Source organism: Ananas comosus, linkage group 25 (assembly GCF_001540865.1).
Source record: "Ananas comosus cultivar F153 linkage group 25, ASM154086v1, whole genome shotgun sequence".
NCBI lineage: Eukaryota > Viridiplantae > Streptophyta > Magnoliopsida > Poales > Bromeliaceae > Ananas > Ananas comosus.
The window spans coordinates 2,377,077-2,399,830 of NC_033645.1; the positions used below are offsets into that span (position 1 = coordinate 2,377,077).

Consider the following 22,754-nt stretch of genomic DNA (forward strand, 5'->3'; position numbering starts at 1 on the left):
ATATAGTGTTCAAGATAAATTAACTTCATTTCTATTCCTACTACTTCTGCGGGGAAAAAAAAGAGAAAAGAATAGAATTATAAATGGTATTTTAATTATTTAGCAACATTATATATATATACACCACGTGGCAACGAAACAAACAATTTTTGAAAAATCTAAATAATCCTATAATTAAATGACATCCAAGCCCTCCATATATCTATATCATAATCTCTTGTAGATAACTTATGAATTTGCATGCGTAACTCTCAAGGGATTAAATAGCGCAGGAAAAGTTTGTGTGTCTTAGTCGAATATTTAAACTACCACATATATACCAAATACAATTTCGACGACCCATAACAACTCCCATTTCCAACGTAACGTAACGCACTTCCCCACCAATCATCCTAACACCACCTCGCAAAAATAAGCCCACGCACCAACACTACGCGATCGAACAACGAAACAAGTTTTATTATTAAGGGGGAGCCAAATTAATCCTACTCGATCACGGTACCATATATTCTCCTCCCTCGATCCCCATGATGATAAAATATTAAAAGCCCGAATCTTTTAGTTTCCAATCCATTAGCTCACAGAGCCAGCTGATCTCTCACTATGCATGGGCAATGAACAACACCTCCTCCTCCTCCTCCTCCTCCTCCTCTCACTACGTGGAGAAAGAAGAAGATGAAGGAGAAGAAGAGGAGGAGAGAGCGAAGTGCGAGTGGGACTTCCACCTAGCTGCGGTGGTGTCGTCGTCATCGTCGGGGAATCTCGGCGCTTCGGACGCCATCGGGGCCATCGACTTCGACCCCTCGGGACGGCTCCTCGCCACGGGGGGGATCGCGAGGAAGATAAGGGTGTACGAGGTCGAGCGCCTGTTGTCGCCGAGCGAGAGAGGAGGAGGAGGTGGTGAGGCGCGGGCGACGAGTTTCAAGGACCACGCGGGTTGCTGCGCGCGCTGCGTGTGCGCGCCGGCGAAGCTGAGCAGCGTGAGGTGGCGGCCGGACGGGGCGGGGCGCGTGGTGGGATGCGGCGACTACGACGGCGTGGTGGCGGAGTACGACGTGGCGGAGGGCGGCGGCGCGGCGGTGTTCGAGCGCGACGAGCACGCGGGGCGGCGGGTGTGGAGCGTGGACTACGCGCCCGACGGGTCCCTGGGCGCGTCGGGCTCCGACGACCGCAGCGCCCACGTCTGGGACGCGCGCTCCGGCCCCGGCGCGGCGGCGCTGGTCGGGGTGGCGCGCGCGGGGGGCGCGGTGTGCTGCGTGGAGTTCGACCCCGGCGGGGGCCCCTGGGTGGCGCTCGGGAGCGCGGATCGCAAGGCCTACGTGTACGACCTGCGCGCGATGGGGCGCGGCGCCGCGGGGGTCATGGAGGGGCACGCGCGCGCCGTGACCTACGTGCGCTTCGCGGGCGCGGGAAGCGTGGTGACGTCGGCGGCGGATGGGACCCACCGCATGTGGGATTGGCGGGAGGGGAAAGAGACGAGGCGCTACGCGGGCCACGCGAACGGGAGGAGCTTCGTGGGGATGGGGGTGTGGAGAGGGGCCGGGCTCGTGGGTAGCGGGTCGGAGACCAACGAGGTGTTCGTGCACGACCTCCGTTGGAAGGATCCGATATGGGTTCGCGGGTTCGGGGGGAGCTCCGGGGACGTCGCCGCGGAGAGGGTGTTCGTGAGCGCCGTGTGTTGGAGACAAAATAATGCTAATAATAATAATAATAATAATAATAATAATAATAATAACAATAACAACAACAACAATGTTTACGGCGATAATTATAAACTGGGAAAAGATGAAGCGGGGTTGCTCGTCGCGGGGGGCTCCAATGGGGTTCTGCAGGTGTTCGTTTGCAGAAGAAAAGAAGAGTTGAATTAAACAAAAACAAAAACGAAAAAGAAAAAGACAAAGAAGAAGATGATGATGGTTTAATTTGTTTTTTCTTTTTTTCTTTTTTTCTTTTTTTTGGTGTTTTATTTTGGTTGAAAGAGTTGAATTAAAACTTCGAACACTGTATGATTTGAGAAGGATTCGATATGATGATTCATTTGTAATTCGGATTCTAACAGGAAAGATGAATTTCTTTTTTTCTTTTTTTTCTTTTTTTGCATGGAAATAGTTTATGGGCTTCGATCTATTTTTGGGTTGTTTGCGAGGAACCGAGAGAAGCTGCAGGAGGTTCACCTTGGGTGGATGGAGAGAAGCCACGTGGACGTAGCTGTACCAGAATATAAGATGTGTCAGGGGCTTTATTATGTGGAGAAAATGCTGGCTAGTATTGGGTGGGGAAAGAAAACTGCACGCCTCCTCAAATGGGTCTGCTGCTTCCCCCTGCACCTGCAGTTAGACGAGCACAGGTGCGATCTACTTTTTTTAAGTAAGCTGCTGCATAAGTTTTAACATTATTCTATTAACTAGCGTCTATAATTTTTCAATATAATTAGTATTAGATTTTAATTTTGGATTTACATTGACTACGCATACAAGAAACATCTCGTCGACGAAACACGATGGCTAGAATTACCCAGAGTCAACATATCCATCAACTAAAACACTAGCACAATGGAAACTTCAGAGAGAATACAAGCAGCATAAATTACGGCAAGCAACGAAACAGATTGTTTCCAATATAGTGTAGTTTAAGAACTAATGACTGCAACGAATTCGCAGTTAAGTGTTACGGTCCTACCGTATCAATAGGGATAAACGATCGCTTCGAGTGGATCGAACCTCCTAAAGAATTGAGAAGTAGAGAAGTAGAGAGAAGAGGTAGAAAGAGAAGACAAGATATGAGAAAAAAGAAACAATATTACTTTCTTATTTCTTGTAACTCCAGGTTACATTATATAGAGTCCAAATCCTTAAACTACTCTTAATCATACCTAATAAATCTATTCCCAAACAAGATAACTGCCTATTCCTAAATATATTCCTAAATAACAAGATATTTAAATTTGAACTTCTTTAATAAAAGAAAACTATTAAAAAGGAAAGTTGGGGTCGCATCATTAAGAGACCAATTACAACATATCAATAAATTGCTGCATGTAATCATTTTTCTTGTCACCTATGGCTGAACTGATAAATGACCCTAAGATAAAGTACATCAACTAACTGTTAATAAGTTTCATTTCTGAGCAGTAAATCCATAATCCAAGCCTGAGGCAGCTTCATGAACAAATCAAGTTGAACTGGAATCTCGACAACTGCTGCGGAATGGTAGAGATAACGGGTCCATATCTCTGCATCCATGATAAGTTGTATGTTTCAGACAAAATAATAAAATTTTCAAACATGCAGATTCTGACAATCAACAGTATAAGTGTTTACCACTAGGAGAAGGAACCGAGTTGCGAAATAACTGTAACTGATTTTGGCTGATTTAATGAACAGTTGTCTATTTAAAGTACTTGGTCATAAAAATAGGACAGTTACGTGTCTCATCCACCTAAATTTAGTTGTGATTAAAATTTTAATCTAGAAAGTTTCAATTGACTGGTATCTGAACCGTGTGTTGAGTAAATTGGAAAACAAAAGCAGCGAAAGGTAAAATTGACATGTGACAGAGAGTGCATGGACACAAGCCCAGAAAACTTTTCCACGATTACTTAAAAACAAAACAGCATTTGCAAGCTATATATCCTCGACTCTACTACAAATATTACAGAATTGTCCATACCTGAACATTGTCATAGAGTTCAAATAATGGAACAGCAAGCAGCTTCAAGTTTCTTGGAACAGCAAAATATTCTCTTTCTGATAGGTGAACAATGAAGAGCTTCTTGCACTCCTAAATATGATAAGGAAACGATTACTTAAAAAGGAAAAAGAAAAGAGAAGAAACTACTAAAAGAAAGACTGCCATACTAAAGGTTCTGAAGCTTTGACTCTTCGAGTGCAAGTACCTTTGGCTTGGTGATGTGAGGAGGGCAGTATGGATACATCACCGTTTCAAAGTTCGGCCTCCACCACACAGCAACACACTCCCCAACCTGGAAATAACAGGTAATCACGATCAGACAAGGTCTCAAAATATACAGGAATATCCAATCAAAACAGTCCACAGAAAGGTCGGATCTGTTGTTCAATAAATCAAGAAGATATTATGAATAACGGTTATGGGACATATCATTAGTACAGTAATGTTAAAAATATGTCTAAGAAAGAAATATATTGTATAAGAAATTTCTCTGCTAGACCAAAATTTGATGCTGCACATACTAAGTTAAATCATTTCCGAATGGGCAGGATTTTATAAGAATTCTTAATCAGCACTAAATAAGCCATGGAGATGGACAAAATGTTGTTACGGTTACATTGGCAACGTTAACAATTTAAAAAAAAACGTTCCTACATCCTAGCATGTTTGGACGAATAACCAACATTCCTCTTTTACCCCTATTATTCCTCTTTTACCCTTATTTTACCGCTAACGTATCTCACCTGTTGTCATCAGAATTAAGATGATCAATGTAAGCCCACTTAGCAAATAGAGTGGTACAATTATGCCTGACTTATATGTCCATATTCAACCTTGTGTAATTAAGTATATAGTCAATTAATTACCTGCCAATTTGGTGAAAAGGAAGGCGAGTTGACCGCAAGTTTGCTACAGAGCTTTCGCTTCAAACCCTCAATTTCTGTGAAGCCCAGTCACATGAGGCATATGATACTAGTTTGAAATTTTTGATTCATATTACCTAAGAAAACAACTCCAAAGAATAAGTAATCTAGCACTAACCATTTTCTCCAGGCTTCAAACGTCCACCAGGAAGTTTACAAAACGTATTTCCGATTTGTAGCAGCAGAAGATGCGGATGCCTGTGCTCCTGTACCTGCACATCAAAGAGCAAAGTGAAGGACAGGTAAGAAAAAAAAAAAAAGAACTTCCTCTAATTTCCACACAGTCAATCTAAGGTATTATACACAGGCAAATGCCGGAAAAGGAAAGTGTCCAAAATGAACATCGCATATACTACATAGATTGACTCTGTATAATTACACATGAAGACCGTTCTAGTATTTTGAGAGTAAAACCTTCCTACACCACCATTTTTTTTAAAAAAAGTAGCTAAGAAAATATTCACTAATTTCAAAGAGATTTTCAGGCATCGTTTACCAAACTACATGTCCACATGACAGCAAACAATAATATCTAAAATATGATTAAGATAACAAGGTGTTACCAGTAAGATTGCCTCGACGCTTGTTCGCATCCCCTCTTTCATGTAGCTAACACCAAGAAAAACAAGTTAGCGGTCGAATACTTTACACACTTCATAGAGCAACCAAAGAGTACTATAAATGAGAAACGCCAAGAGTCAATAGTATACTTCTCCAGCGATTAAGTGAGTAATATAGAATATGAAACATTTACAGCCGACCATTGCAGAAGTGTAAGCTTTAAAGCAAAACACATTACGGGCTCATTTTGCATTACTAGTGGATCGGAATTCGTTTGTTGAGAATCCAAAACCCGCTGTAATGCCAATTGTTAGGGACTTCTGAGTCCAGTCCAAACCCACGTAGATCTAAGAATGCGACATATGTAGGGGTGGCAATCCAACTTGTTCTTCGTGAGCCAACTTGTGTTCGGTTCGAAATGAGCTAGGGATTGATCGCTCGTTTAAGAAAATGAGCCTAATACGAGATGAATTTTTCAGTTCGAAATTTTAATAAGCCGAACATGAGCTCGGTCAGCTCGCTCATGTCCGGCTCGATATAGTTCGAGGCAAACACGGGATGAATTTTTCAGCTCGAAATCTTAACGAGCTGAACTGAAAAATTGTTTTCGATGATGGAACATCCGATTCGACGATCGGCTCCGTTAAGTGTGATCCACGCTATTAGAACTAATTTAGAAACCAATTTTCATAATTTTTCAACATCATCTACCAAGTGATTAAAAGGTCCCAAAAATGATTATTTTAACGGCCGATATGGCACGTTTGTGAGTTCAACGATATAGAAGAATTCAAATTATATAAAACTTTAATAAAAAATTCTACTTAACATCAAGAGCAAGAACAATACTACCTTCGATTTGAAATTTGAGTCTTTTATCATTATTTTTTATAAGATTTTTATTTTCAGCCGTTCATTTTTAAGCTACTCGTTCACTAGATAAACAAAATCAAAAAATTATAAAATTTGACTTCTAAATAGCTCTAATAGTGTAGATCATACCTAACGGAGCCGATTGTCGAATCGGATGTCCCATTATCGAAAACAACTTACAAGTATGGAGGCCTCCGTGCTTTCAAAAGCACAGGAGCCAAGCGCGCGCTCTCTCTCTCTCTCTCTCTCTCTCTCTCTTTCTATATATATATATATATATATATATATATATATATATTACAAATTCTACTATTTGGATATAAAGAGGCCAATATTTTGTGAATTTTAATTATTAGATTAAGATTCTAATTTTCTAATTTTTTTTTTCAACTTTTTATCTAGTAGTAAGACTAACAGTCTAACTTGTTGTTTGCGAGCCAGCTCGTGTTCGGCTCGTTAATAAACAAGCCGAACATGAGCTGTATTTCTCAGCTCAATATTTAACGAGCTTGCTCGTGTTCAGCTCATTCATTGACATCCCTAGACATATGTGATGAAACTCATCCAACCAAAAAAAAAAAAAAAAAAAAAAAAAANACAAAAAAAAAAAAAAAAAAGAAGTAAGTCAAGCCTATTAGAGTAAGCTGATCAGTATATATCAAATCTTTTATTCTTTTATTAATTATTCAATGTGACACTATTTACATGTGAATTCTTCACATCCTCTGCCCCAGCATCCCGTGTCGAATCCAACACTTGGTGCCAAAATAGCCCTAAAACCACTGTTTCCTTACCAGACTGAAACGGAACCACAATGGTTCTTAAGTTAAATCAAGCAAATATACAACAATCCCAGATGGTGACAAAACACTCACAAGATTTATCCGAGACTACAGAGCTCTAACAAATCACATGGAGTATCCACAACCTCAAAAACTAGGGTTTTTTGGAATGTGAGGAGAAGAAGATAACTAGGGTTTTAGAGAGCGAGAGAGAGAGAGAGAGAGAGAGGGAGAGAGGAGGGGTTTTGGCGGGACGTACTTGACCTTCATGCGAGCGAGGCGATCAGAGACGGAGGTGTCCTTCTCCATCTTGGGCTCCTTGGTGCCGAAGGTGTAGTTCGCGAGGGGGTACAGGTTCACCATCGGTGAACCCACCATCTCTCTCTCTCTCTCTCCCTCTCCACTCTCTAGTCTCTTCTTCTCCCTTCTCCCACCTCCGGAAATTTGGAAATAGAAGAGCGGGGAGGGGAAGGAGCCCCAACTCGGCCGATAGAAGGCCCCAAAATGAGCTCTCCCGGCCTAAAGCCCTGTTCAGGTCATCGATGGGCCTAATTGAGGCCCAAGACGTTTTTCAGTGGACCGGCTAATAGTTAAGGCCTGAACCAGTCCAAATTGATTAAGGGCTATCTAATGCTCTTAGGCAAAATGAAGTTGCGAACAAAGCATGTAGTGGTGTAATATTACATTCTGACATAAAACAGCTTTCTCGTGGCATATAATGCAATTTTTCCACAATCTCGAATGGAGCCTAACGCAGACATAAACTGATATTTTTTAGTTAACTCTTCGGGAAACTGTACATCTGATGAGTTTGCGATGTGTCTCCTTCAACCTTTGTTATGATCTTATACTTTCAATCCAACCGTTCAATTTCCTAACGGGCAAAAGAACCTAACTCCGTATAGGATAAAAATTGAAATATAAGATGCGGAGGATGGACTGATGAGTTTGCCGCGCATTGATGTAGAGAGGCACCTGGTGCAGGGAGTAATCTACAATGCTGCATCAGCATCCCTCAAGAACAACACTACATCCAGTGCTCTTCCAAACTTTTCCATCTTCCATCTTCTCTCTAGCACTCTCAGCCTCATTCCATTGGCCTGAACCAGCATAAATGTTAGATACAAGAGCATGCACCCCACCCTCTTCTGTTTCTAGCTGTGTAATCCCCTCTATTACCTTATTGATTGATACAACATCATTGCTAACTCTACATCCACCAAGCAAAGCTCCCCAAATAGCAATATCAGGCTTATAGGGCATTTCCTTAATCACCCTCTTAGCCTCTTCAACACGGCCGTCTCGACAAAGCATATCGATCAAACACCCGAAGTGTTCGATCTTCGGTCGAACCCTAAATTCCCTCTCCATCGAATCGAAGATCTTCTTACCTTCTTCGACCAAACCCCCATGACTACATGCAAATAAGATGCCCATAAATGTATAGTCGTTGAGCACGAGGCCTTCTCTTTTCAGCAAGGCGAAGAGTTTCATAGCATCCGCGCACTTTCCATGCATTGCAAGCGCTTTGATCATTACATTCCAACAAAACACATCCTTCGTTATCATCTTGAGGAAGGTTAGGAGGGCTCTATCTATATCTCCGCATTTTGAATACATTTCCACGAGGGAAGTGCCAATTATAGCTTCTAACTGAAGCCCACTATTTATTAAATTGAAATGTATCCATTTCCCGATCTTCAAGTCTCCTAAATGGGCGCAAGCCAACAACGCAGACACGGCAGTGTACCCGTCGGGAGCCACTTTCTCCAACCGCATCCGAAGAAAGAGATCGAGCGCCTGCCTAAATTTGCCGTTCTGGGTATAACTAGCAAGCATGCAATTCCACGACACCACATTCCTCTCGGGCATCTCATCAAACAATTTCCTCGCACCCCTAAGATCATCAGAATCCGCTAAAGCTCTCACCATCGCCGTCCACGACACTATATCTTTCTTCGGCATCCTTTGAAATAACTCTTTTGCTTCTTCTACATACTTGGACTTCACATACCCCGAAAACATCGCATTCCACGACACCACGTCCCTCTCCGGCATTCCATCGAACACCTCCCTCGCGGAATTGATATCGCCAAAATTCACATACTCAGTGATCATCTTATTCCATAATCCTACCGATTTCAATGCCAACCCATCGAAAACTCTCCGCGCATCGGACATATCCAATTCTAGATAAAAATTGAGAAGGGAACTCCCAATCACGGGAACACCGTCGAACCCGTCTTTGATAACCCGGCAATGGAGTTTCTTCCCGAACCCGGAGCTCCCGAGGCGAGCGCACGCGGAGATGAGGTACGGGTAGGTGAAACTGTTGGGGGCGAGGCCTCTGAGAGGCATTTCGTCGAACAGGTGGAGGGCGTTCTCGTAGGGCCCGTGGTGCGCGTACCCTCTAATCATGGCGTTGTGGAGGAGGACGTGCGGAGGGTGGAGGGGCGAGGAGAAGAGGCGCTCGGCGTAGGGCATGGATCCGAGCTCGGTGGCGCGGCGGAGGAGGAGGGAGGAGAGGGTTGGGGAGAGGGAGAGGGAGGAGGTGAGGAGGAGGCCATGGATTTGCTTCAGCTGGTGGAAGAAGACGCAGCTGCGAAGGAGGTGGGGGATTAATTGGCCGAGGGGAAGTGTCGAACGTTGCATGTAATAATAATGTAAAAGTGAAAGGTATTGGTGAACGCGGCGTGATTTGTGAACGGGCGATGCGCACAAGGTGCTTGTTGTGAAGCAACAAAGAGGGTCGATTATTAACAATTTAACGGGGACGGCGCCATAATTTTAAGACTTTGAAGGGATATAAATGTAAAAATGGCAACTACTTCAACAAAGCCCATGGACCATTGCCCTATATGGGCCATTTTGGGCTCGGTTATTAGTCCCACATCGACTGTTTTTGACGACACACCACGCGTCCGGGATATAAAAGCGATATGTGGGTGCATCGTAAAACTCATACCTTTCTCGGCCTTTTGGCTAAGATCAAGTGTAGTATCTGTTCTTATCAGTTTAATATCTGATACGTGGGCCATGTGCCCACCTCGATATTAAATTAATTTTTATGTGGGGGAGGGCCCACCCACGGTAGCTTGCTATCGGGCCCCTCGCGCGTCGCCCTTGTGTTGCACTATTGCTCGGGCCTGGCGCACCCCTACCAAAGCATTAAAATCAAAATTTAATTATATAAATAATTATATAATTTATTTAATAATTATTATGCTTATATTGATTAATATATATATATATTAATACCCTTTGATATAATCACAAAAATAATATTATGTGTTAATTTAAAGGAATAATTGTTTATATAAACTCTTCAAAATTTAAGAAATATTTTATTATTCTAAAACAGTTATTCCCTATTAAGTTAATTTGGGTTAAACGTTGAGTTAAAAATTTACTAGAGTTTAAAAAAAATCAAAATGCCTCTTTTATCTTTAGTTTAAGCTTAGTTTAAGAACAAAAAAGAAATATCAAAATATTTTTTGTACCGCTAACTTAAGAGTAAATAAGAAAAGTCGGTAATAGTAGAAGAGTATATTGAAAAGGGCAAAATAATAATTTCATACAGATACCAACTATTACTAATGGTTTAGTAATAGAATTTAACTGTAGGGGTATATTTGAAATAGATTAGAACGTAAAAAAGATATTTTCAATACTAGCCTTCTAAAAGGGCTAAACTAGAAGGTCAGAAACTTTTCAGGGTGTATAAACAATTGCCTCTAATTTAAATATTGTAACCTTATTGTATATTTTTAATCTATCAAGTGAGGTTAATTATATTATATTCTGTATCTCTATTTTATTTATTTAGCAGAGCGGAATGTATTTTTTAGTATGTTTGATCCTCACTTACCATCCCGAAGAGGGCGGATCGGGCGAAGATTGGAATTTGACATATATTACTATAACTCCTAGATTGAAATTTGACATATTATTATAACTCCTAGATTGAATTTGACATATTACTAATAGTTAAGGATTTGATGCTTGTTACCAGAGATTTTAAGTTTGAAGTTTAGTTATTTCACATTTTCAGTTAAATTTGTTTTTAAGAATAAATAAATAAAATAGATAACATGTTATTTTTTTCTTAAAAAAAAGAAAGACGTAAGCAGTTTCATTATTTATAGAATTTATCGGAATCTGCTATTATAAAATAGCCCACCTATAAGACAAGGTCAATTCTAATCTTGTTTCTTTATAGATTAGTGTTAAATTATAGTTTATTGAGATCCCATCTAATCACGAGATTAAGGTGGGAAATTTTCTAGACATTTTGTGTAGAAGCTAAGTCTAGTATAGCTTAACTATTCAATTCTGCGCATTTGGCGGCAAACCGGCACAAAAAATTACTTAACATTTTATTTTTTGGTAGTTATAGTGTAATATTCTTCTATTAGTTTAAACTTTTGGTAGCCCGAAAGGCCGAAATCAAATTGATTGTGCTCAAAATTGTGCTTGATCATAAGATCTTTCGGAGATCAGATAATCGAGTTTGCGTAGTCTCTTGTAAACCTATTTAAAATCCACTAGGTTTGCTATTTGCTGCTTAAGCTTTTATACTTTTGCTGGGATTTACTTTCAGAATTTGGGTATTCTCTACTAGCTTAAGCTTTGAGCTTTCGACTTCTGCAAAACGCGCTTTGTTCGCACTTTATCAGTAAGATAAGAAATGAGCTTATTTACTACGCAAACTCTCGAGAATTACAAGCATTTAAAAGTTCTGCAACTGCGAAGGAGAGGAGCAAAATGGGAATCTTATGGCTTTCCTCACCTGCTCCACTTCGGTCTACTCCTTCCATAACTCGGCATTTCAATTGAAGAAACTGCATTTTAATGCTGGTAGTGACTATGATTTGGTTCCGTTTCGAGCTTAGTATTCGTCAATACGATGATTTGGTTTCGAATACAGCCAATAGGACGTCGAATTGGCGTAGTAGGTATTTCTAATGAGTTGTAAACCATATTTTATTGCTGTAAGAGTTGCATCCTTGCTGTCTTAAGAATTCTTAAACATTGACTTGCATTAATTCCATGCTACTTGGTTCAATCAAATAGCAAAATGCATGTTAATAATATTCTATAACTTAACTTATTTGTTACCTCTCTTCAGAAGCAACAGATAATTAAGTTCATCTCTTCTTATTCTATTTTCAACAGGGAATGAGGTTTCTCTGCTCCTTTCATACGGCAATTTTATTGTTAGATGAGAATTAACTTTAATTTAAACAAATCGGAACGCCATTCAAGTCAAGAATTCAACTCAAGAAATTCGGGGTGTGCTTGTAGCATTATAATACCGTTATCGACAATATAGAACATCGATGAATAAATGTAATAAATTGTTTGTACGAATGAAGCAGCTTACTGTCGCAGATGCATACTTTTTTATGTGGTAGGTGTTTGCCTCATGAGCAGCACTTCGGCAAATTTAAGTTCACAAAACATCGAAATGTTTAAAGAGTATGATTAATTTATGCGGATTAATTAACTTATCACATTGTTATAGTATGCATTTAGCTCCATTAAAGTAATAGCATAAGGATACTAGGACATAAAGAAAATGTTATCACAGTTGTATGCTAGACGATTGAGCATTGCCCCAAATTGCATGTGAAACATCCAATATTTTTAGGACCAATTGTGTATTAAAAACAGGCGCGAATAGGATATGTAAATGAGCTCATGCATGACTAGCTATATTTATCTGCAACTTGTGCTTCTTCATTTAACAGTGTTCTCTTGTGGTGATCTGATTCTGAGTTTGTCCTTTTTCTTATGTAGGTTCACGGCGTGAAAATTTTCATGAAGAAATTGGAGCAACACTTTCTGACAATTCATTTGATCAGCATTATGCACAGCTTGTTGCTGTATTTTCGTGTCGTTTCATTTATTGCAGGAGGAATCACTTTGTGTCTTACAGTCAAAAAAATAAGGTCAAAACGGCGAAGAGAAAAGGAAAAAAGTAGCTTCTTTAAGCAATTGGAGCTTTAAGCATAATCTTCAACAAGGGGAAAAAAAGAAGAAAAGAAAATAGCATCAGCACTATGTACTCTTTAAAAAAAAAAATTAAAACAGAGTGTAAGCTCTAATTCATTGAGGAAGAGTAGTACTAATCATTGTGTACTTACTTTGGACCATTTTCAACCCTTCTTTGAAGTTTAAGCTCCATCAAGTTGCTAGAAGATCTCAACTCAATATATACTGGATTGCGCTTTAAATTGAATGTATTCAACTACAGGTATGGTGAAAGAAAGTACATATCCAATCAAGTAGTGTTGCGAAATCTCTTTTTCTTCACTCTTTATTTCTCTACATTCTAGAACTTTTGAGTTCTTTTTTTAATGTTCTAGAATTTAACCATCATTCCTGAACTATTTAGGCATCATACATGAACTCGTGAAGAAACAGTTTCTTGTAGCTAAACAAACCAGGCAGTACTGCAGTAGTTATCTCGAATGAAATTCGGCTTCTGTACGAAAGAATCTGAACTTGTATGAGAGTGCAATAGCTTTTTTCCCTTACATTTCCTGAGGGTGAAACCTCTGATTCTTTTTTCATGCGTACGCTAGAAAACAATCTTAGTTATCTTGCAAAATGCTCCTACAAAATTATGCTGTATCTCTTCTTTCTCATGCATATTTTTCCTTTTCTTTGCCAAGTACATGGCAATTACTATATTATCCTACAATTTTATGCCTTTAAGGGTTTCTGAAATCATCTGTCATTCTCCCCGGACCATATGATAACTAAGATCTTTCTTAACCTTCGGTAAATCGAATGAGTTGACCACGACGCCGATATTCTGCAGTGATGAGGCAATGTAACTTGCATAAAAACATGTAAGTAGGCATAGAGAAATGTGAAAGATCATGAAGATTAATTTCTTGGAATAAGAATTTTTTTTTTCTCATAAGATCGATCTCGTGAGTGTCGGTTTGTGGAACTTCTTTATGTGTTCCTTGTGGAAGAGGATTCCCTTGCTTGCGCCTTTAGTTCCCTCGTTCGCAATATTTAAAATTATGCACATTCTTTATGTGCTTTGTCCAACCGGAATTTTAAAAGTGGCGGGAAATCAGTGGTTTCTTAGCTATCATTCCTCCTCGAAGCTAATAATTAAAAAAAAGAAGAGAAAGTAAAAAAACAAAAGAGAGAGAGAGAGAGAGACATATACCTTTCAATGATTGATGAAGCATTGTCAACCCTTCATCTGGACTCATTGGATGAACAGCTCATTTTTTAGAGCATTGGATTCCGTAGGACTCATTTTCTATTCGCGTTTCGATAAGTTAATCTTTAAGCAGCAGCATCTTCTGCTAAACTCGACACAAGGAAAGCTTCAAGAAATGGAGAGTTGACATAATCACCCAATTCCGCAGTTCTATTCATTCTTTTAATCCCATGTGCTTATTGGCAAAGCCATATTTTATTCGTCGCAAGTTAAGCGAAGAGCTGTTTCTGCCACTTTAAATAGAAATTTGTACTCAAATGTCGGAGCATCTCGAAGCTTACAGCTGAACTTTTTGTCCTGAGTGTCACCCCTGACTTGTTGTTTTAAGAGAGAAATATGGGGTGTAGGACATGCGAGAAGCCGAAGATGAACTATCGGAAGGGCTTATGGTCGCCCGAAGAAGATCAGAGGCTTAGAGATTACATACTTAACCATGGCCTTAGCTGCTGGAGTGCAGTTCCTGCGAAAGCTGGTTTGGTTCTCCTACATTTCTCTCCTTCTTCATTATCTCGCACTTTGTGTTTATCGCATATTTATGCCGCATCCCTTTTCGGTTAATCTTACTAGTTCTACTTCTTTACTGTTGCGCACTTACATAAACTGACGCTTCGCTGTCGAAGTTTGATAAGAGACAAGGGTGTCAAACTTAGGATACTACTTGTGTTAAGCCGCATCATCTAGTTTTGCATATGTCACGTTTTCGAAAGTTGTTTGCGATTATGACATCTTAAGATAATTTGTTATTTGTTTTCTTAAACCAAAGTTGCATGATTGTGATAGGCCTGCAAAGAAATGGAAAGAGCTGTAGGCTGAGGTGGATCAACTATTTGAGGCCCGGATTAAAGCGCGGAATCTTTTCGCAGGAGGAGGAGCAAATTGTTATGAGCCTTCAGGCCCAGTTAGGCAATAAGTAAGGAGCTGCAAAATGTTTTCAAGTGAAATTGTTGATTCAAGTTTTACATTTAATAGTTGCCGAAAAAAAAAAAAATCATATAAAGCAATCAAAATTTGGCTCTCTGATTTTAAGTGATTTTACGATTCAGGTGGTCGCAGATTGCTGCGCACTTACCAGGAAGGACAGACAACGAGGTAAAGAACTACTGGAACTCCTACCTCAAAAAGAGAGTTGCGAAAGCCGAAGGCTCGGCTGGTTCCAGCTCTACAATATCATCTGCTGACTCAACTGGCCACAACCGAAACCCCCGCGACGAAGAGAGCAACAAGATCACACCTCCTCTCTCTACCGAGCCACTCGAAGTGTCGAACCTCGACTCAGGCCAAACTATAACAACAAGCAGCAACCAATGCAGCTCATCGAAAGGCGCGGCCGACGCTCTCCTCCCTAAGGTTTTGTTCTCCGATTGGCTCGCATTCGATCAAGAGAACAACTTGAGCTTACCGAGCCTAAACGACGGCTCGAATTGCATCAACTGGGGCTCGCGCTCAACCTGTTTATATGCCAATGAAGGTTTACAAATGGACCAACAGTTTAGCAGTGAATATGAGCATGAAGCCGCAGTTCAAATTCCCGGAGGCGGATTCTTTGATCTCCTCTTCATGGGAGGGGGTTATGGTAGCTTCAACACAAATTATGATGCATGCTTTTGATTAGCGAATAAACATAAGCAAATTGTGAGAAACATGTATCTTAGAATGTGGAGACATTTGAGTTGAATATTCTTTTGTATGTAAATTTGAATTTATATCCTTATAAATAAATATTGAAAATGCTCGTGTAAATATAGAGAAATATTCAAAAATGTTCTCGAAAATAGCGAAAATGGTTGTTTAGTCAAAAAATGGTGCATCAAGATTCGGAGATAACTAGTCAATGGTAGAAATGATTTGATTGGAGTAACTAATAAACGTTAGAAAAGTATTGAAATCAAATGTTATAAAATACGATCCGAGAAACACTTGGGCCGGGTTGTGGAAGAATATATATATACACATGTGAGCCCGGTCTAAATTGACCGAGTTGGGCCGGTTTTTTGGGCCTATGATTTTACGAACCGGCCCGATTCGATAAACCGGGTCGGATGGGTCGGCCCGTTTTGCTCGGTCCAAGACAAATTGCCTTCGCTTCGTATCAACGCGATCACGTCATTAACGCCAAACACCAATCCTAACCCCACCTAAAAGATCAATCTCAGCCGTCCGATGGACGCCACGTGGATAACAAGAAGTGGGGCCCACTCATCCGCCCAATGATGGGGCTCCGGTGCTTCTTCGTAATCGTCGCCCCCCGAGCCTCTTCCCCATCCGACCTTCGCCCTTTTTTTTTTTCTCTTTCTCTCTCTCTCTCTCTCTCTCTCTTTTTCTCCCTTCTATATTTCTTATATACGCGTCACTAATGGAGTAGAGCCTTAATTTTTAGCTTCGAAACCCTCGTCGTGGTATCTTGAAAGCTCCATTTCTCCTCCGATCCGCCTCCCTTTTCGATCCCCCACGGAGAATCCGAGGTGGGCTCCTCCGATTTCGGGATTCTCTCTCGTTTAATTTGAGTTTGATTTGTTGTTTTAGGTTATGATGGATCGAGGTAGTATTCGTGGTTATAATCGTGGAATTTTGATTCGTTTTGCTAAATTTCAGCTAGCTTTTATACTTGTATTTAAACGAAGCCTAGCACGATTAAGTGTTTATGGTTTATATGCTTGTGTGTGTACGTGATCTTTGAATTAGTAAGTAATCTGAGTTTATTAGAGAAACTATCTGTAATGAGAACTTAATTTCCATAGAATTTTTAGTAGGAATTTCAATTTTGTCTTACTCATATTATCCATTAATCTTTCATGATATTCGTGTTTTTGAATTGTGGAATTAAGTGATTAAACTGTTTTCACCGTTTAATTGACCAAAAAATCCAAAAAATCCAAAAAATCATTACATAGCTTCTTAAGTAAATGAAATTTGCAGTTTATCCTAAAAACTCTTAAGGATTGCTTTGTGTAGCTCTGTGTGAGATGTTTATCTTATCCTTCTCATTTTCTATTTTATTTTTTTTTTCCTTTGAAATTTTGTCGATACAGGAATGCGTCAACAAAGGGCCAATTAATTGTTTTTGATACCGAGGATTTTAGAGATGAATTCTTTACCCTATTCACCTGTGATTGGTGGTGGAGAAAGTTGCAGTTATGTCTCTGGATCACAAATTCGTTTAAGAAATGATTTCTTTGGTGCTGATCTGCGAAGAAGTCCGTTTAGTGGAACTGTAGGGGTTCTCTTCAAGCCTTTGGGACGGTCTAGTGCTAGAAATGGAAATGGCGTTCAAATTTTTGCGAGGATTAAAAAGGCACAAAAGCATGACTATCCCTGGCCTGATGACATTGATCCAAACTTGAAAAGTGGGCATTTGAGCTACCTATCTCATTTTAAGCCTCTTACGGAGAAACCAAAGCCTGTCACTCTTGCTTTTGAGAAGCCATTGGTTGATCTGGAAAAGAAGATCATGGATGTGAGTTTATTTTCGGCTGCTGTTTTTAGTTTATCATTTTTCGTTTTACTTTGAGCATCTTGCATGTGCCTGTCTTTTGATACTTCTGTTGTTCTTATCGAATTTGGCTTTTGCTTCTGTAATCTAGAGGCTGCAGGTTGTTTTTAATGATCGTACTTATTTATATCCTTTTAAATTATCAGGTGCGCAAAATGGCCGATGAAACCGGTTTGGACTTCAGCGATCAAATCAATATGTTGGAAAACAAGTACCAGCAGGTTTGCCTCAAAATTATTGACTTTGTCTTTTTACATTTTTGTCATCATATTAGAAGAAAAAGAATCCCCTTAGTTGAATGAGACCCCAAATTAAGAGGATCCTTTCTAATGTTGTCAGTTTTAATTAATTCACACAGGCTCTGAAGGACTTATATACGCATCTAACTCCTATCCAACGACTGAATATCGCTCGTCACCCCAACAGGCCAACATTTCTTGATCATGTCTTAAACATCACTGAAAAGGTTTTACCCTCTCTTTTTTTTAATGTTAATGATCTATTTGCTTGCAGTTTTCTCCTTGTGATCGATATTTTCCATTATTTTTTCCTTTAGTGGGTGGAGCTACATGGAGACCGTGCAGGCTATGATGACCCTGCTATGGTAACGGGTATCGGAAGTATAGATGGCAAGAGTTACATGTTTATTGGTCATCAGAAAGGCAGGAACACAAAGGAAAATATTCAGCGTAATTTTGGAATGCCTACACCACATGGGTAATGGATCATAGTTTAGTTACTGTAAAATTTCTATATTTGAACTTCACTCGATTGCAATTACCAGAACGAGTTATCATCTTCTCTCTGTAGACTAAGAATCTCGGAGAAATAAAATGGAAGTATTTTTGTATGTTGGATCCATTTGATTTGGTTCATGATGTTACCTTGAGATGGCAATTTTTGAGCTTTTGACATTCTCTTACCAAATTATTTCTCTTCTCCTGGGTTTTGGTTTTTTGTTTGTTGTTTTTGTATAGTCAAAGCTAACTAATATAACCTTTTGCTGCAAAGCTATCGGAAGGCCTTGCGTATGATGAAGTATGCTGATCACCATGGATTTCCTATTATCACGTTTATCGACACGCCTGGCGCATATGCTGATCTTAAATCTGAGGAACTTGGTCAGGTGTTGCACTAATTTAGCCTACATTTTGATTATCGAGATTACCTTAAGTTTCTATGATAGATAATTATCAGTGAAAGTGCATTTTCTTCGTTTAATGAATGCAGGGGGAAGCGATAGCTCATAACCTAAGGGCTATGTTTGGCCTGAAAGTTCCAATTGTAACTGTTGTTATTGGTGAAGGTGGATCTGGTGGAGCTCTTGCTATCGGCTGTGCGAATAAGATATATATGTTGGAGAATGCTGTCTTTTATGTTGCCAGGTGATTGAACATTTGAACATTCTTATGTATCACGAAGTTAATATTCATGTATAACTTGAGGAATCTTGATGTTCTAGTGGAAACTGCTATATAAACTAGTACAGAAACTACTAGCAGTGTGGGTTATATGCTGTGAAATATAACTGTGTTAATTTTCTCATTTTCTTATTCTATTAACTTTATAGTGGAGGATGGGGCATAAACTGAGTAACCTTATGCTGTCTTTGTTGTTTCATGTGCACAGAGACAGTGTTTATTGTTTGACCTTAGAGTCATAGATTCCGATTACTCTGTTATAGTAGTCAATTTAGCCGTCACCACATATGCTTTCAAAATTTTACCGCCTTTACTGGTCCTTGCGGATGCCTGATAGTATCACTCTGGGTATTGCTTGTGTTGTTTGTTTTGTTCCTTTAAAGGCCAAGTGAAGCTTTTCTTCTACACTACACTTTTTTTTTTTTTTTTTATAGAGTACTCTCAAAATTTTTCTATTGCCATCCTTCGTCCTGTGCAGTCCAGAAGCATGTGCTGCAATCTTGTGGAAGTCCTCTTCAGCAGCTCCGAAGGTGCACATTCTGTTTGATCTTTATAATGGGTTGCAGGATATAACTCTGTTTTACTTTATCTTTTCCATAATAACTTTTTCAGGCAGCCGAGAAGCTACGAATCACGGCCGGCGAGTTGTGTAAACTCCAGATTGCTGATGGAATTATCCCTGTAAGATTTAAACATTATTATACTTTTTTTTGCCTTGTGTGTTTTGCATGTCTGTTGTCTCTGCTGTGTTCTGAGCTTTTGCACACGTGAAATTTCCAGTGAAATAATCCTCAGGATTATGTCAAAATTGTGATGGTCAACTATAATCTGGTTAGTGCTATCTTACAAAGCTAAGAAAGAGGCTCCTCCTTGACTTCTAACTCTTGAATGGGGCAGAAAAAATAGTGGAATGATCTCATTTCTCATTCAGTTCCTTTGTCCATCTGTTGCTGCTTGGGATGTCATGAACTCGTGATTATATTTGTATTTGTTTCTTTATCTTTCCCTGAAACCCTTTGATATACTTTTTGAATGGTATAAAAGCTAGATATTACTGTGCTATTTAAGTGAACTTTCTCATTGAAAGTGTTAGTCTAGTTCAAGATTTGTTCTGCTGAGTTATTATCAGAGTGAGTTATGTTCACATATGATCTTAAAATTTTCAGGAACCTCTAGGTGGTGCACACACTGATCCAGCTTGGACTTCTCAGCAGATAAAGCTTATGGTTACAAAGGCCATGGAGGTATATCTTGTTTTACAAGTTACTTATAGTGGAAAAAATTGATTCGGTCATTCTTGGAGAAAGCATAGTTTCTTACCGTCTATTTTCTTCACCCTTTTATTTACAATTAATTTTCTTCTCCTTTCCTTTCCGAGAGTAGACGACTCTACCAAAATCCTTTCTCAAGCAGACCACTATGTCAAATGTTTCAAGCAAGAGGTTTAATAATTTCAGTTACCATAGCAGCAACGGTTTTTCTTTGCACGTGGTGTGGATTTTAATTATGAATAATGTTCGTCTTGGACTTGCAATTAGATGCTTTCAAATCAGTTTTTTATTGACTATAAAAAGTGTTGAATCCTTTACGAAGGTCTATCATTGTAATCTCTGGCTTATTTTGTTCTATATTTCTCAGTAAGATGTCGGGCATCAATTTGCTTTGGTTTCAAAAACAGAAGATATAGTTGCAGTAATAACTTTTCTATTTAACAGCAAAGCACCACAAACATGAAATGGTTGCAGCTTTACATTTTTGTAACTTCAAACTCTTACAAAAGACGCTGTTATAAGAACCCAAAAATAATCTTGGTTACTTGATCCTGATGTTTATAAAATAGCTTGATGTTCCCATATCGCTAATATCGAGTAAATCTGGATGGTACATCTCCTATTCTGGCATTAAAATTCCTTCTATTTGGCTGTCAGGAGCTCTCAATAATGGATGTAGATACTTTACTTGGCCATCGGCATAAAAAATTCCGAATTCTCGGGGGCTTCGTGGAAGGTCAACCGGTGGATCCTGAGAAGAAACGCAACATGAAGAAGAAAGAAACCGATCTTTCTCAAGCAACAGCTGACATTGAGGCCGAAATTGAAAATATCAAAAAAGCTGCCCTAGAAGCCAAAGGCAAAAGCCCGGCTCCGACCATCTCTGATGAGGCTGTAGAGAAGCTGAGGCAAGAAGTAGACAAGGAAATGACGAATGCCTTCATCTCCATGGGCTTGCAGGAGAAGCTAGAAGCCCTTAAGATGGAGTTATCCAAATCTGGTAACTCTCCTGACCAAACCCTAGGTCCTGTGCTCAAGGAAAAAGTGGATAGGCTTATGCAGGAGTTCAAACATAACCTATCTCGCCCTGGATCATACATGGCATTAAAGCAGAAGCTCGAAATGTTATCAGAAGTATCTAAGCTACAAGAACTGAGACTGAAGGGAGAGAAGCTGAAGAAAGAGCTTAATGAGAAGCTCCAAGAGCAGGTGAAGGACAAGATAGAAATATTGAGAAAAGCACGGGAACAAGTAGCAAAGGGAGAGAAATTAGAAGAGGAGGAGATAAAGGAGGTCGAAAAGGTTAAGAAAGAGTTAGAAGAGATGCTAAAATCGATGAATCTCGAGGTGGTCGGTTTGACTAAGAAGAAAGTGCCCACAGCCCCGCCGGTGTTGGAGAAGAAATTAAAGAAGGCGGATGAAGTGATAAAGAGTGAAATAGAGAAAGTGATTGATATGATAGGCTTGAGAGGGAAAATAGATGAGTTAAAGGCAGAGATTTCTAGTGGTTTGAATAAGGAAAAGATAGAGCAATTGGACAAGGAGATTAGAGAAGAAATTGCTGCTGCGGTAGATCTGAATGAGCTGAAGAGGAAAGTTGAGACAGAGATTAAGGAGGAGAATGATGGAAATAGTGCAGATGCGCCGCTGCAGGAGACTGTCGGTGCTGGGAAGGCTTCAGGATGAATTCGTTGTTCTTATGAGGTTTTTGCACAAAGAATCTATGTATTTTTTTTTTCTTTCCAATTTTGCATTTATGGTCCACCTTTTTCAGCTTCTGCAACTTTGGGCTAAAATCTGCTTTGATCAATAAAAGAGTTTGCATGGCGCACTAGAGTTTCAACCATGGACATTCAGTCCATGCAACAATATTTGAGTCCAGAACTTTGAAAACAGCAAAAGATGCGCCAAAGTCGCAAAATTCCACGAGGGGTGGATTTTATGCAAAACAACCAGGTCTTCTTGAGTACCTTTTTTTTCTGTAATTTCCTTTTTATGTGGACTCGGTTGTAGTATTCTGTTGATTACCAAATAATTTTAAAAACATCATGTATCGCAAATTCTGTTGAGGTTAATGTGAGGGACTGGTATCTGTATTTGGATATTTAGATGCTTGGAAAAAAAATGTAATAAATGTCTCTTGTTTTTGTTTTTCGTCTTTTTTTCCTTTCATGGATTCTAAACCTAAAGGAGGACCAAAAACTGGAGATCTTGGGTATCAGGTTACCTATTACTGTTGCGATTTTGTTCAACGATGTAATTATGTTACAAAGTATTATCAATGATTTATATTATTACTGTAATAACTGGGAAAGTAATGTAGGTAAAAAAAGAAAGAACACATAGGAATATATTTCTGTAACTTTTCTATGGGTTTGCGAAAATTATATTTATATCAAATCAGATCGGTGCCGTAGTATTCCTGCAATAGTATTTCTGCAAATAAAAATATATGTATAACTTTAAAAAGAATATAAAAATTAAGAAAAAAAAAATG

At 39.4% G+C, this 22,754-nt stretch overlaps 5 protein-coding genes across 5 annotated transcripts; 3 read left to right on the plus strand and 2 right to left on the minus strand.

Annotated features, from left to right (window-relative positions):
- LOC109703517 (WD repeat-containing protein RUP2-like) lies at positions 264-2,088 on the plus strand. The gene has a single exon (XM_020224149.1). The coding sequence runs from the start codon at positions 615-617 to the stop codon at positions 1,866-1,868; it is 1,254 nt and encodes a 417-aa protein (XP_020079738.1). The 5' UTR covers positions 264-614; the 3' UTR covers positions 1,869-2,088.
- Positions 3,004-8,006, minus strand: LOC109703518 (pre-mRNA cleavage factor Im 25 kDa subunit 2-like). Its single transcript, XM_020224150.1, has 7 exons — positions 7,089-8,006; positions 5,177-5,222; positions 4,732-4,825; positions 4,557-4,630; positions 3,896-3,982; positions 3,670-3,780; positions 3,004-3,232 (listed from the first exon to the last, which is right to left on the minus strand). Exons 1-7 carry the CDS (start codon positions 7,205-7,207, stop codon positions 3,161-3,163), a joined length of 603 nt encoding a protein of 200 aa, XP_020079739.1. The 5' UTR covers positions 7,208-8,006; the 3' UTR covers positions 3,004-3,160.
- LOC109703728 (pentatricopeptide repeat-containing protein At3g29230-like) lies at positions 7,835-9,313 on the minus strand. Its single transcript, XM_020224451.1, has one exon. It carries the CDS (start codon positions 9,311-9,313, stop codon positions 7,835-7,837), a length of 1,479 nt encoding a protein of 492 aa, XP_020080040.1.
- Positions 14,054-15,683, plus strand: LOC109703729 (transcription factor MYB6-like). The gene is made up of 3 exons (XM_020224452.1): positions 14,054-14,547; positions 14,856-14,985; positions 15,119-15,683. The coding sequence occupies exons 1-3, from the start codon at positions 14,412-14,414 to the stop codon at positions 15,681-15,683; spliced, it is 831 nt and encodes a 276-aa protein (XP_020080041.1). The 5' UTR covers positions 14,054-14,411.
- On the plus strand, positions 17,128-22,411 carry LOC109703471 (acetyl-coenzyme A carboxylase carboxyl transferase subunit alpha, chloroplastic-like). The gene is made up of 10 exons (XM_020224067.1): positions 17,128-17,529; positions 17,712-17,786; positions 17,924-18,031; positions 18,122-18,282; positions 18,577-18,691; positions 18,796-18,950; positions 19,465-19,516; positions 19,599-19,667; positions 20,153-20,230; positions 20,915-22,411. Exons 1-10 carry the CDS (start codon positions 17,158-17,160, stop codon positions 21,941-21,943), a joined length of 2,214 nt encoding a protein of 737 aa, XP_020079656.1. The 5' UTR covers positions 17,128-17,157; the 3' UTR covers positions 21,944-22,411.